The sequence below is a fragment of the Xenopus tropicalis genome, chromosome 5, assembly GCF_000004195.4.
Source record: "Xenopus tropicalis strain Nigerian chromosome 5, UCB_Xtro_10.0, whole genome shotgun sequence".
NCBI lineage: Eukaryota > Metazoa > Chordata > Amphibia > Anura > Pipidae > Xenopus > Xenopus tropicalis.
Genome location: NC_030681.2, coordinates 119,707,456 through 119,723,135, shown reverse-complemented (window position 1 = coordinate 119,723,135; position 15,680 = coordinate 119,707,456). Strand labels below are relative to the sequence as shown.

General features: G+C 40.8%; 1 protein-coding gene across 1 annotated transcript in view; it reads right to left on the bottom strand.

Moving 5' to 3' along the window:
- The window catches only part of trpc1 (transient receptor potential cation channel, subfamily C, member 1), a 33,570-nt gene extending 19,666 nt beyond the window's left edge, over positions 1 to 13,904 (bottom strand). Inside the window, exons 1-7 of the mRNA XM_002937099.5 lie at positions 13,409 to 13,904; positions 8,741 to 8,895; positions 8,212 to 8,313; positions 7,397 to 7,599; positions 5,697 to 5,828; positions 5,325 to 5,520; positions 4,760 to 5,096 (exon numbers count right to left, since the gene is read on the bottom strand). Of these exons, the coding sequence (XP_002937145.3) occupies positions 4,760 to 5,096; positions 5,325 to 5,520; positions 5,697 to 5,828; positions 7,397 to 7,599; positions 8,212 to 8,313; positions 8,741 to 8,895; positions 13,409 to 13,889 (1,606 nt within the window). The 5' untranslated portion in view covers positions 13,890 to 13,904. The remainder of the gene's footprint in view (positions 1 to 4,759; positions 5,097 to 5,324; positions 5,521 to 5,696; positions 5,829 to 7,396; positions 7,600 to 8,211; positions 8,314 to 8,740; positions 8,896 to 13,408) is intronic.
- Positions 13,905 to 15,680: the final 1,776 nt, after the last annotated feature.

The window sequence follows — 15,680 nt, the reverse complement described above, 5'->3', positions numbered from 1 at the left end:
ATCTCCCATAACCCTGTATTCCCTCACTTGTACTGAGAGCTATCTCCCATAACCCTGTATTCCCTCACTTGTACTGAGAGCTATCTCCCATACCCCTGTATTTCCTCACTTGTACTGAGAGCTATCTCCCATAACCCTGTATTCCCTCACTTGTACTGAGAGCTATCTCCCATAACCCTGTATTCCCTCACTTGTACTGAGAGCTATCTCCCATAACCCTGTATTCCCTCACTTGTACTGAGAGCTATCTCCCATAACCCTGTATTCCCTCACTTGTACTAAGAGCTATCTCCCATACCCCTGTATTCCCTCACTTGTACTGAGAGCTATCTCCCATACCCCTGTATTCCCTCACTTGTACTGAGAGCTATCTCCCATACCCCTGTATTCCCTCACTTGTACTGAGAGCTATCTCCCATAACCCTGTATTCCCTCACTTGTACTGAGAGCTATCTCCCATAACCCTGTATTTCCTCACTTGTACTGAGAGCTATCTCCCATAACCCTGTATTCCCTCACTTGTACTGAGAGCTATCTCCCATAACCCTGTATTCCCTCACTTGTACTGAGAGCTATCTCCCCTACCCCTGTATTCCCTCACTTGTACTGAGAGCTATCTCCCCTACCCCTGTATTCCCTCACTTGTACTGAGAGCTATCTCCCATAACCCTGTATTCCCTCACTTGTACTGAGAGCTATCTCCCATAACCCTGTATTCCCTCACTTGTACTGAGAGCTATCTCCCATAACCCTGTATTCCCTCACTTGTACTGAGAGCTATCTCCCCTACCCCTGTATTCCCTCACTTGTACTGAGAGCTATCTCCCATACCCCTGTATTCCCTCACTTGTACTGAGAGCTATCTCCCATACCCCTGTATTCCCTCACTTGTACTGAGAGCTATCTCCCCTACCCCTGTATTCCCTCACTTGTACTGAGAGCTATCTCCCATAATCCTGTATTCCCTCACTTGTACTGAGAGCTATCTCCCATAACCCTGTATTCCCTCACTTGTACTGAGAGCTATCTCCCATAACCCTGTATTCCCTCACTTGTACTGAGAGCTATCTCCCATAACCCTGTATTTCCTCACTTGTACTGAGAGCTATCTCCCATAACCCTGTATTCCCTCACTTGTACTGAGAGCTATCTCCCATAACCCTGTATTCCCTCACTTGTACTGAGAGCTATCTCCCCTACCCCTGTATTCCCTCACTTGTACTGAGAGCTATCTCCCATAACCCTGTATTCCCTCACTTGTACTGAGAGCTATCTCCCATAACCCTGTATTCCCTCACTTGTACTAAGAGCTATCCCCCATAACCCTGTATTCCCTCACTTGTACTGAGAGCTATCTCCCATAACCCTGTATTCCCTCACTTGTACTGAGAGCTATCTCCCATACCCCTGTATTCCCTCACTTGTACTGAGAGCTATCTCCCATAACCCTGTATTCCCTCACTTGTACTGAGAGCTATCTCCCATAACCCTGTATTCCCTCACTTGTACTGAGAGCTATCCCCCCTACCCCTGTATTCCCTCACTTGTACTGAGAGCTATCTCCCATAGCCCTGTATTCCCTAACTTGGTAAAAACCCATCCATCCCCTTCTTGAAGCTATATAATGTATCAGCCACAACGACTGGTCAAGGAGGGATTTCCACAGCTCTCACAGTAAAAAACCCTTTCCGAATATTAATTGGAACCACCCTTCTTCAAATCGGAATGGATACCCTTGTGTCAGTTGGAAGGACCTACTGGTAAATAAAACATTAGAAAGGTTATTATATGATCCCCTTATATATTTATACATAGTTCATCATATAACCTCTTAAGTGCCTCTTCTCCAATGTAAACAGACCCAACTTGGCCAGTCTTTCTTCATAAATAAGACTTTCCATACCCTTTACCAGCTTAGTTGCCCTTCTCTGGACCCTCTCTAATTCAATAATGTCCCGTTTAAGCACTGGAGACCAAAACTGGACAGTATAGTCTAGATGGGGCCTTACCAGCGCTCTGTAAAGGGGAAGAATAACCCCCTCCTCCCGTGAATCTATACCCCTTTAAATACCTCAGCTCAATACCCTGTTTGCCCTTGCAGCTGCTGCCTGGCATTGCTTGCTACAGCCAAGTTTATTATCTACAAGGACTCCAAGGTCCTTCTCCATTATGGATTTGCCTAGTGCAGTCCCATTAAGGGTATACGGGGCTTGCATATTTTTACATCCCAGGTGCATGACCTTACATTTATCCACATTAAATCTCATCTGCCACTTAGCTGCCCAGATTGCCAGTTTGTCAAGATCCTGCTGCAAGGATGGCAGAACTTTACTCCAAATAAAGAATTTTCCATTAACAACCACCCTCTGTACCCGATCCTGTAGCCAGTTTTCTATCCATGTGCAAACGACTTCACTAAGACCAACAGACCTTAATTTTACCAGAAAAGGTCTCTTGTTTCTTTAAAGGAGAAGGAAAGTCTAAGTCACTTGGGGGTGCTAAAATGTTAGGCACCCCCAAGTGACTTAAATCGCTTACCTTTTACCCCGGGCTGGTGCCCCTGTACGGAGAGAACAGCACCAGCCCGAGGTAGCAGCAATCGCTTCCTTCTTCCTGATCGCGTGTGTGCGCACATGCGCAGTAGAGTGAAAAGCGGAACTTTAACAGAGAAGTCTGCTTTTCACTCTACTGCACCTGTCCGGGACAATCAGCAGCAGTGCGATCAGGAAGGAGGAAGCGCATCGCTCCAGGTACTCCGGGCTGGTTCTGTTTTCTCCTAACAGGGGCACCAGCCCAGGGTACAAGGTAAGCGATTTAAGTCACTTGGGGGTGCCTAACATTTTGGCACCCCCAAGTGACTTAGACTTTCCTTGTCCTTTAAAGATGCTAAGATATCTTCATGGGTATAACAATAGAAACAGTATCCCCAGAGCACTGGAGTGGCTGAATGCAGAAGAACAGAAGGAATGGGAGGCGCCTAGTTTTAATATATTTGTGCAAAACAGTTCCTTGTCTCCACAATTTCAAAGAGGGTAAAATTCAATCTTTTTCATCTGTATAGTCAGCATCTCTAAATAATCTGTGCCTATAATTAGGGCTTTGCAAGGAAGAGATGGCATTATTCAGTGCTAGTTGCAGTACTTTTGTTCCTTATCTATTTTATTTAGTATAAAAACTGTAAGGAAGGGAATCACAAGCACGTCCAGAAGAAAGATTATGTTCTAGGCTATTTGCAAGATAGATGTGTGCTACTGCAGTTTCCAGATTTGTGTAAACAGTCTGCCTGGTTCCATAGCAAGCCGCAGTTTCGCAAACAGAGATCATTTAGAAGAACATGGGGTGAAATGAGTAAAGTTACTCAGCTTGGCAGTAAACAAATTTTGCTATGTAGGTGGCTGACCAAATCAAAACATGTATTGACTCCCAATGGGCTAATATTATTAATAATCAACAAAGCCCACTTGTCAAAGCAAAATTATCCTTTGACATATATGTCTTACCTGAGTCTCCCAGGAAAAATGAAATATATATACATATGTGTGTGTGCTCATAGTGGGTGTTGATTTTAAATAAATATAACTGTGTCTAGGACCAAAGTTAGAGAAGAAGGTAGGGAGGAGTTACACAGATCTCTAATGAACAACCTGCTTCCTCCAGTTGTTGCAATACAAAATGCAGCATCCTTGACAGACAGCCTATAAAATAAGTAATATTGTAACTGTTTTGTAGTGTAGAGAATCACAGCATGATGGTGGAACAGTAGCCTGATGTAAACATGCTGACTCATGCATATGGTATGTCTTCCATCACGCAGTCTGACATACACATGCTGATTGTAGCATATGATATATCTTACCGATATATCATAATTAGCTAGTTATACACTTGCTGACCCTAGCCTATGGGATGTGTTTTGTAAAGAGGCTGGATATGTTTAAATTCTTTTTTCTTGCTACTCTTGCTACTGGCAGGGACCCACCCAGCTACTATGTCCTGGACCTGTATCCATGTTACCTGAGTGGGTTAAGTGTTCCCCATTGGCCTAGGGATATACATGAGTGCTTCCTATTAGTTTGATAAAGCAATTGAAAAAAAAGTGGCTCTCCCACCTACCGAGCAGGGTGGATGAGTCTGGAGAGCCCTAGTAGGAGTGGGCCCTAAGGGAGGTAAGCCCTTAGTGAAGACGGAGATGCTCTACACTATTTGTGTGAAAATTTGTTCTGGGTTGGGAAATACAAGTAACACTGCCATTTAAACTTATTCCCAAGTACCATGAATACAATTATATTGATATTTTAGCTTTTGTGCGCAGTCATATTTAGAAATTAATTATTGTTGTCAGAAAGTCCTGCAAAGATAGCGGAACTATGGCTGGTTGCAAACCACCTTGGCTGGGAGAAACCACCTTCTTCAGGTGGCCATAAATGTAAAGATAAGCTTATTTGGCAACGCAGACAAACAAGTGGATCTTTTACTGTTATGCCTACCTTGAGGTGCATTCCTTGGCTAATTTGATTGTTACATCTACCTGAACAATATGTGGCTGACTTGTGTGGGGCCAAACGTAGGGCCCCACACAGGGGCCAATAAGCTGTTGACTTGGTCATTCTGCAATGCTCTGCTATGAGGCTATATATGTAATGTGAATTGCTGGTGGCACCTCTGCTCTACAGTAACCATAAACAACAAGTATTGTATTCAATATAGCAATAACCAGATTGGTTTGTCATGAGAAGTATTGCAACAACATGGAACTTACCTATCAGCCACATAATAAGAAGGAAATCGATTCTCTCTAACGCTGGCCCCATGGTGTTCTTCTTATCCTCATTGTAAACCAAAGAATATAGGTTAAGAAGCAGCAGGAAAGTGAAGTAAGAAGCTCCATGTATAATAAATTTCATAAACGGGGTATGAATTATACGTCCAACTTGGGATTTGGGAGCTAGCAAGTAGCACACGGAGAGGACTGGCCAAAAAATTCCAACGGTAAGGACAATCAATATCTTTTTGCAGGTGTGTTTCCGTCTGTACCCTGCCATTTGGCCAAACCAGACAGTATTCAGAAATTGCTGGCAGTTGGACTGGGATACAAACTGGAAAGTAAGAAGAAAGAAAAGAGAAACTAGTATTTGTAAAATAAGACTGCAGTTAAAGCGATGCAAACTTATGTAAAATGTAAATGTAAGCAAAGGGGTGGGTGCCATTTTGTTTCACACTTCTCTGTAATATTCGATTGAGGTAAAGTGTTGTACAGCACCTAATTTGTTAGTCATCTTTCTAGAAGTTGAGCTTTCTAGAATAGTGTCTTCCCAGACTCCTACCTCCTTTTGATTGTACTTGATAGCGAGTTTCAATCGGCTCAAGTTCATGCGCTCCTCAAGCAGCCCTCTCTTGTCTACAGGCTCATCACTCGATTGGTGGTTTAGGATGACTTCCAGCTCTCGAGAATTCCGGGCCTGGGCCAACAAGTCTTTAGCAAATGTCTTACACTTTTGAGCAAGTTCTTCATAATCGTTTCTGAAGTCAACATGTTGTGATAAAAAACAAAAAGGTCAGATGAAAGGAACCTACTATTTGGTGTTTCAGTTTGACTGCATGACAGAAAAGTGCTGCTCCTTTTAGAAATCACCATGAAATATTTTAGAAAATAATTATTTATATAGGTCAAATATTTGTGTGATGGTTATTCTCACCGAAATTCCACTTCTACAAGGCTAAGCTCTTTTAAATCTGCACTGAGTTCAAAGGCCCGCAGAATTGGATCCTCCTCAGTCAGCATAATTAGAGCTGGACTGGCCAGGCATCGATAGATATCAAGTCGAAACCTGTAATAAAATACAAGCATTGTTACCGGTACTACTGTGAAATATCTGACCTCCTAGAATGAATAAAGCTGCGGACCCTTTGTGAAATGCTTTTTTGTAGGTGCAATAAATCCTAGATTCTGCAAAGAATCTGGTGCACAACACAAACACAACTTAGGTAAATATATAATCTTGACCGTCTCTTGTAGATGCAGCTGCCAGGATACTTCAAATTATGGCTCAAGAGCAGCTGGAAATGGACTGCCTAAAACAGTAAAAACATTGCCTTAGGGCAATGGCACTCAGGTAATTCAGGGCATTGTGTCGACTCACCTGGGGATTTTCTAGTTAATCAGAAGGTGACATAATCCTTGGAATTACTACATAGTAATTTCAGGGGCAATTGCCTTGACCCAATGGTCAGCTGATTGCCCTGTAGGTTCAGATGATTGCCATTGAAATAAATGAGGAGGCAATTTTGGGTCTTTGGCCTCTTAGCTGTTATTGCTCAGGCAAACTTTAATCATTTTCCCAAGACCCTGGGCACATTTGCCATTGACCTTGAATGTAAAGCCCTTGTCAAATGTATATATTTATGGACAGGTTTTATATCTGAAGCTCAATTAAGATTATGTGATGCTGTAAGTGTGAATACACAGAGCCATTAACAGTGGGAACCTGAAATAAAATCATGCAACATAAATACATATTTTTTTAATAAAATACACCACAGATAGCAGTTCTTATGCACAGTGTGGTCCTTCCTAATTCTAAATGACATTACTTTTTATTCTATATCGGGCAGCTCTGTACACTGCCCATTCAGACACACTTTGGGTTATAGAATAACAGGGGTCAGACTTTCCTGGTCTTGTATGCTATAGCAACCAATCAGCAGTTAGTAATTACTGGTCTGGTGTAAGGCAAACATGCTGACTATTTACTAGATCTGCTCAAAAGTTTTATTCATACACAAATCCCTCTGAATACCTACTCAAGGGTCAAAATTGATGAAAAAATGCAGTCCTAAAAGTGTTACAAATAGTACAACGTATTCACAATAGGTATTTGTTGTTGTAATGCCCCCAATGTTTTAAATATTTGTTGTTATTGTGCAGGAAAATGTTGTTATTCTGGGAAATAAAATGCTCCCCAAATTCTTCTCTATGTTGACTTGACCTGCAGCACTTATATGCACAAATCATTGTACTTACTTTAACAAAGTGCAACAATATTAAGTATTTTATGTACTAAATCATTCTTGTACTGTGTGTGAATACAAACATTTTTCCATGCTCCATAAAAATAAAGTGTACAGAAGACAAAAGCTTCCTGGGGGGTGTAGCATCTGGGCCACAGCTGAGCTTAGAAAGCTTGCATGGCTCCCACACTACGTGCCCCCCTGGTTGCCTGTTGGGCATTGCTTGTGTATACAGTCAGCAGTAAAGTATTTGACACATGAGTATCAAAGCCTTCCAGCTGCTGCAAATTCAGCCACCAATCCTAAACTGGATATTTATTTATAATTCTTTCTAAATCTTGATCAAAACAGATATTTTGCATTGTCAGCTGAGTTTGATAATCCTAACCTGGAGTGTCTCAAACTGTCCTTCTTGTTCTTGGCTGTACAAAGGGTGCACTCACAGCCCACAGCATGAGGCTTTGGGAGAGAGACATCCTGTTTCAGAAGCATGGTAAGAATCTCGTAGTTATTCCGGTGAGCAGCCAGGATTACAGGAGCCACATCCATGGTGGTGGAATATTCTGGATTTTGAATTCGCTCCATAAGTTTCTGCAATATAGGGCAAATGTGTCAATCAGACCAGAATCTATATAATGGGTGAGTTTTCCCTGCAAAGCTTGAACTTGCTTCCCATTATGATGCCTACTGTTTTTTTTATAGCTACAATACAACAGAGACTGACCTGACTTTGATATATTGATTATTGCACTGTCCCACTGGATATGTTCCCCTTAGCAGACTTAGAATGTGCTGTGGCTTATGGCAAAGGGAATCAGGCACTGATCGTTTTAATTGTGAGACTCAATTTGTTGTCACATTTTAGTACTGTTTACCTTTTTTTAATTTTATGAAAACCTACCAGCACCTGGCTAAAAAAGGCAATCTAATTGGTTGCTATGTGTTACTGTCCATGGGCAAATTTGCCCAGTGTTGATAAATGAGCCCCAGTCTGTCTTTTATTACATAACCCCCAAAGAGTAGTGTTCTGTACACCCACATCTACATTGCTCATACTATTTTTATATGGCAATAATTACAACATTTACAAAAGAAATCAGAAAATATTCCTAGTCTTATATGAACCATTATTAAATCTAGTCCATCTTATTTTGCTGAAGTGTCCAGAAAGTAAAATGCAAACCTGCATGGCATATGACTTACTACAATAGTTGGTCTTGTTCTCCATTTTGGTTGATGATTTAACAAGATATCCACAGCTCCCACCACCTCAGAGTCAATTGCCACAAGGAGGGCATCAGTAGACTGATAAAACACAATAAACACTCTATAAATAAGATATAAAATCTAAATTTTAGGCAAGATAGTTGATGAAAAAAGAGAATGTGTAAAAAAATATGCAGATGTTTGTTGTAATTATATATATACACCATCTGGATACTTTTGGCTATGTTGTATACTGTATGTACCTCTGTCTAATTTTACTGTACTCACTTACAAGTAATAAATACATTAAAGTTATTATTTGAATAATCATGAGGACAGCCAAGCTTAGTATGGGCTCTGCATATCTATGGCTTTAACGAGAACATTTTTATATTATTTTTTTCAAAACAGTTTAGAGTTCTCGGTGTATCAATTTGGACAGCAGCAGAATATCTAGATATGCTTAGTTTCCTGCTGTTGCACGGCCAGTTGGAAAGAGTAGGAGGTACAGATGTTACTTATTTACCTGGCAACCATAATTGAGGAGAAGCTGCAGGATATCCAAGTTCTCATTTTCAATGGAAATAGTGATGGCATTTCTCCCTAGTACATCCACTGAATTGATGTTCAGTTCTTCTGAGCTGTTTTCTTCCAAAAGCTTTTTCACCATATAGTAATCACCTGCAGTACAGAGTTAGCCATTAGCGCCTTATTGGTTAATAATTCTTAATAAGACTAATGCAGCCTCAGAACGTTAGTATGGACAAGAACCTGGCCGATTATGTCCTGGTTTGTATACACAATGAAATTGACCTTGTACTCAGCTCAAGCTGCGGTCTGGGTAGAATCATATAATATGTAATGAGTATGCACAGAGGTCCACCACTTCTTTTAAGGAGACTAAATATGGATTCTAAAGACAATACACGCTGATGGCTTTTCTTTCAGAATAAAACTAATTTATTACATTAGTGTGGAGATGCTCTGTAACCAATGATGTATCCAAGCATACATTCAGCCAGGTACAGGGAGCTACTTGCCATTGAAAGCAGAATGGGAAATACCACAAATAACTACAGTTTTCTTTCTTTTTTGTACTTAATACAGGGGGATATCTATGACTGACTTTCATTCATGAGTGCTACTGCAGTGGCAAGTTCTATATTGGGTGCAAGTCATTGTATCTCTTACCTCAATGCAGCATTTTTTTCCCACAGTTCCAGTGTAACTGAACCCACAAGGTGGAGGTGCAATTACGGCAATGTGTTAAAATAAATGCAACTGCGAATTGCTGTGAATCTTTGGTATGTCTTTGTTTCCAGTGCTCGCTGTCAAAATTACATCTGTGCCCAATTGTTTAGGTGCAAGTAAGATGCGTCAGTTGACACAGACTGCTGTGAGGACTGTGCCAACTACAAAAAAATATATCTCCTTGGCTGCTTAACCATGCCCTATGCTGACAGGAGGGCTTTGGGAGGAGGTAAGGAGGATTACAACAGGGCTCATTGATGAACAGGAGCCAAGGTGTCATGCTATGGGCCTACAATGCACCTTGCCCTTGTGCAGCACTACCTGAGCGCAACTCTTTGTGCCTCCACTAGAAAAGTGGTGTAACAAATACATGTTACTTAGAAGGCAGGTACGGAGTACCTGTGTGCTGATTCAGAGCCCTAAAATATTGCCTGCTAATGATGGGCATTAAATAAAGGGCCCCTTTGCACCCAGCTCTGGATGTGCCAGCAAAGGTGCAAACATGGCTCTCTGTAGCCAATGGATTCTTAAAAGAGACCAAATATCTGTAAGACCAGGCATAATCTTTTCTGAAGTAAGAAAAGACTTTAAAATTTAACTATATGTATGTTTTTCGGTTATTCTATTAGCTAAATACAAATGAAACAAAAAGCAAATGCTAGTAAACATTGCACATTTACAGAAAATATAATAAGCATAAAAAGTGTATGTATAGCTATATGAATACATATACAGTATGTTAAATTTTAGAATAACTTTTCAGCATTATACAATCTCCAGTAATGATAATATAGCGATGAGCTTGAGATACAAAGGCAGGAGACAAAAACAAGCTCTACTATAAGACATTAAGGGTTTGAAAGAGATAAGAAGTAATATTTAGGGCCATAATGTAAACTGTAAGCCAGGATGTAAACATGTGTGATTGGAGGAAGAATTTGGAATAATCTAATAAGATTGAGCACAGCTCCCATGCAGAGTCCCTAGTTACTGCCTGGGTAGTCACCTGGCCTGTCTATGGTGTGATTCTAATTACTTTACCCCAAACCAAAAACTGTAGTATCGTGTTAGCCAGTGTCAAAAATAATAAAAAAAGCACAAATACAAGAGTATTGTAGAAATTATATCTATTTTGGCTAACAATAAAAATTAATTGCAAGCTTTCGGAGCTCTAAGGCCCCTTCATCAGGGAAAAAAAGGGGGCCTTAGAGCTCCGAAAGCTTGCAATATATTTTTATTGTTAGCCAATATAGATATCATTTCTACAATACTCTTGTATTTGTGTGTTACAGTGGCCCGACATACATAGCCACTTAATACCGAAGGTCAGCCTCATTCACTGAAAAGTATTCCTAACCATACTGGATTAACTTTAGCTGTAAAGGTTTTGGCATATACACACACACAAATAAATGCTATGCTACAAATTTTATGCCCATATTAGGCCAGATTTATACATCCTCCTGTATTCTTTCTGTGTGCCAGCATTATAGATAAGATTTGTTCTAGGGACAGAAGAGAGCCTTAAGAAGAAAGCTTCCCAGGGAAAAACAAGATACAACTTCTATGCGTTTTAATGGGTGATATTCTGTGTCAAGCATCTTCCCACTCTGCACTCTTGTGGCAGTTACACCTACATTGCGGATATCACAGGTAAAGGAAGCCATTCCCTAAGCAGATGTTAAGTAAAGGGTTCCACTGGTATTCCTTTCTCTGCATGGTAAGCATAGAACACAAGGAAGGGCTGTTTGAGGGATGCCCACATCACTCCTATTTTCAGCGCCACTTTTAAACAGGAGACACTCACAGATTTTGGTGCTGTGTTCTAACAACAAGGTTGGGGGATTATTTTAATTATTGGCATATATATAAGATGTGGGAATCAGGGAAGTGTGGGAGAAGAGCATCTACTCTGTTAGGAAAGGCTGTTGCGCAGTACCTTTGATAGTGGAAGGTCAAAGACATTATGATCTGCATGGGTCATTAGGCTACAAAATAGAGAATAGTTGTCTTCAAGTTTGGTCAATCTCTGCAAACTACATCTGGCCATACATGTAAAGATCTGCTAGTTTGGCGATTGGGCCTGTATTACAGCTTGATTGAAGCTGCACCTGTCATTCTTGTGGATCCTAAAGTAATGGAATCTATAAAGAATTACAGCACACATAAGAATCCACAGAAGAAACTGAGAGATGGGGGAGAAGTTTGGATACTCCCAGGTGATATTTTGTACATTTTCTTCCCCTAATGAAATTCCCTTGCAGTTAAGTATAAGATGTTATATTAGAACACTCTACTTTGAACACTTTATGTTACCATACCATATGACCATACACAGTAAGAGCATGTGGCCAAAGGCTGAGATCATTTATACAGGGCATGGAACTTTTAAGGGGTGCATTATTTATTATAATACACATGTTTTAGTGAGTCATGTGACAGAAATCACATCACTAAGCACTGATTTTAACTGATGACATCACTAAGCACTGATTTTAACTAATGACATCACTATGCACCGTTTATAAGGATATCATTTACAATATATTAATGGTTCTTGTATATATATGATTTAACAAAGCAGAGAGAGAGATAATAACATTTTAGAGCAATAAGAAATCCTTGGCACAACCAGAAGCTTGTGTATCTTCTAACTGTAAAGAGAGTATTTTCACTTGGTCAGTCATTCCATACTGTCTTTTTAGTAGAGTATAGCTCTTAGCCTATCTCAGCTTTCATGTAACTCTCCCAGTTTACAGAGGAAAAATAATGATGTTGTTGCTGCCCTGGAAACAGAATAAAATCTTGCTGATATTTTTTATAAGGGTGTGGTGACTAAATCTCTTTAACATAACCAATATTTACTTCAGGGCTGATTGCTAACCATTTCAGATGCATGGCTGCAGACTGCACTGATAACTGTAAGCAGCCCTTTTTTGTCGCTGAAATAAAATACCATGTGAAGGAAATGATGACCAATTAACAGTTGTTTAGCCCCAACTCAAAGCATGCCTTCAACCTTTTAGTGTGGCTTTTCAGTACAACTTCACTTATAATAAGGCAAAGAATATGGGTGTGTCTGCTATAATAAACCCCAATGTGAGTGATATGTTGGTGAAGGGAGGTCTGAACATTCTCAAGTGAGCTACGTGATCTCAAAGGACCTCTCAGCATCTTCATCAGTGTATCCAGAAATATACTAGTCTGTGCAGCATGATTTATGTGACACTAGGCATGTCCCCCAGGAAGGTTTCATTCAGAATCTTGTCTTTAGTATATTGATGTGACCTTGCAGCACTTTCTGCATTATATCCTCAGCACTCTCGGTTAGCTGGGGTGATGTTGGTGGAGGGCTAAGTGTTGGATATTACCATGAATACTTTTGAATAAATATTGCTACTCACTTCTCCAACAAACAACCCTGGTCAGAATTAGGGCTTTTGGGAGCTATATAGTGACAAGGATTTCCATTAGTATCCCAGAAGCCCAATCAGTGGCTGCTCATTATCACATGCATTATACATTTTCACAGTTTACAAGAAGGCAGTCCTAATGAAATGTCTTCAATCTATAAATCCACTAATGGACACATTTGTGGTAAAGCACAAGCCATAATGAAATGTCTATAGTATAAGCTACATGTTGGCACAGCTGGCCACACTCTGGATACACTGCCTGTGTGCACTGATCGGAATGATTGTGAGTTTCCCTGACAAGTCTTCTCAGTACAATTCAGTGTGAACATATAGCATTTCAATATAAAACTGATGCTAGGTAGTACATGACAAGGTTTCAGTACACATTGCTATTTCATTAATAAAATGAATATAATTGACTGTAATAATGTTTTCTGTAAGCAGAGGCTTCTTGCAAAAACCCAATGGCAGCTCCAGGCACATTTTACAGGCAGGTTAGCAATGACAACATGACGTTGTGACATTACCTTTCTCGCAGGCCAATAAGAAAAGCCTTTCATCCAAAGTGGTCTCTTCCTTCACTTCTCTGACGTCTTTAAGGGCCAAAAATTTATTTGGGGAAGACGAGTCTGTGCTCTGGTAAAGAGCAGCCATGATGACAGAACTCCCATTGGACACGCCGTCCCTCTCTGTGCTTTCCTTTAGGATCTCTGCCTGCCAGGGTGTCCCTTGCTGCTGCTGCTGCAGCTCCTCTCTCTTATTCTCTGCCTCTGATACATGGAATTCCTCCTGCTGTGCTTGACAATCCCAGCTGTAAAAGGCTTTGTGGTGCTCAGATGTAAACCAGGCCCCAATTGGCTGTTTTGCTTCCCATTGGTTTCTGCTCAGTATCTCTTGATTTGTTCTCAGCTGATTTTTGCTTCTCTCCGCATTGGTCCTCTGTGCTGAGTAGTCTGAACAGCCTGTGATGAGCTCTGCTTCCCTCAGGACTAGAAGTTTGCTTTGCATCAGCTGTCAGGACAATAGCTCTTGCTGCCAGCTACATTTTATTAGGGCTTGTGCTTCTATGCCTTTGTTAACCACTGCAGCGCTGCAGCAAGAGCTGGGGGTCATTTATCCTTTATCCATATAAGGTTACTTTTTTCAATAACATATCCCAGTTAAATCCATATTCTAATTCATAAAGTATGCTGTTGTTTAAATTATATATTCTAATATTGTCAGCAGTCAGTATGCTGTTCTTCAAGATTAAAATGTGGACTACATGTGTCATAATGCACTGTTAGGTCCAGCACTGGAATTGTATGCTAGCAATCTCTTATTGGTGCATTAACCTCAGTTAATAGAGTGTTGCTCAATTTTGTAATCTTTAATTACTGTTAGGTAGAAAGACTACATGCACATGTGGCCTTTGCTCACAGGAGGGTAGGGTAGCTATATGAGCTAGTTAGAAATTGCACGTGCCACTGTATGCCTCAGAATGTAGGATCCATGTATTTACCAGTTGGGAAAATGGTCTGTGCTGGCTGCACTCTAAATTTTATATGGGATCCCTAATCCAGAGCATGGCACAGGGCACAGCACTGTCAGGCGCAGAGGAGCCCTTTACATAATGCCTCCTCTAGGTGATTGGTAAATACAGGGCTCTTCTGTGTCTTGCAGCCCCTAGTGCTCCCTAGTCTGTGTATCTTTTTGACATACAAGCTAGGGGTGTTCCAGGGGACTCCCATGTGTCACTCACCACCCGCCCCTTTTGAATGCAGCACTGCCTGACAAAGTGATGTTACTTGTCAAGAACCTTAAAATAAGGATTTGTTCCTTGGGAACCCCAACACCTAAAAGAAGCAATGCTAACAGCTGTCCATAAAAATGCAACCAAGGCAGAAGTGTGGGTCTATAAAAACTATGTGGCCCCTTCACATGGTGTTGTTCTGGTCATTAAAACACAAGGGAAGTGTCATTCTCACTTTACTCAGCATTAGGACTACCTTGTCTCTTGTTAAAAGCTAGGTTTATTTTGCAGAGAAACCTTTACTTTTTATATTACCATCACATTTATACTAATCTTGCACCATTACACCATGTTTGCCCATCTTGGATCTGCCAACATCATCCACACCGCCCACAAGTTCCCTGTGGACATGCGCACCTAGCCCCATACAAGTGATGCACATGACATCGGAGACTTGTAACCCTTCCTGTGGATGTACAGACTTTGCCCTGAAATGCAACAAGTTCAGAGTTCCCGACTCACCGGTAGTGACATGCTCCAAATCCTTAGATGGCTATACATGGAAAGATCTGATTGCTTGGCAAGGTTGCCAAATGAGTGTATCTTTCCCCCTATATGCCCACCTTGAGGTCAGATCACAGCACCAGTATGCAGGCTGTCAGTGCAAGGACAACTTCAACAAGCCCATTCGGCTCTCTCCCTCTCCCACAATGGCTGATTTTCAGACAGATAACAGTAGGGCAGGCCAGTCAGTCTGTATGGCCACCTGGCTTGTCTGGTGGGCAACATTAATATTCAGGCTTTCCTTGTGTTTTAAAATTTAACTAAATCCATTGGTGAATAATGAAACAGTTTGTTTTATGTTTACTATCTAATACAGGCAGCGCTGCGATCAGGGGGGTATAGGGGGTAGCTGTAATCAGTGTTTGTTTAAACAGTAAATGTTTGCTGTGTTTTGTAGCTCAAATTCAAATTAGGGGTTCTCTAGCATTTTATAAAAATGCAATGGACTCATTCTAGTTATTTAGCACTCAATAAAGACAAAGTCCAGTCAAAATAAACACATT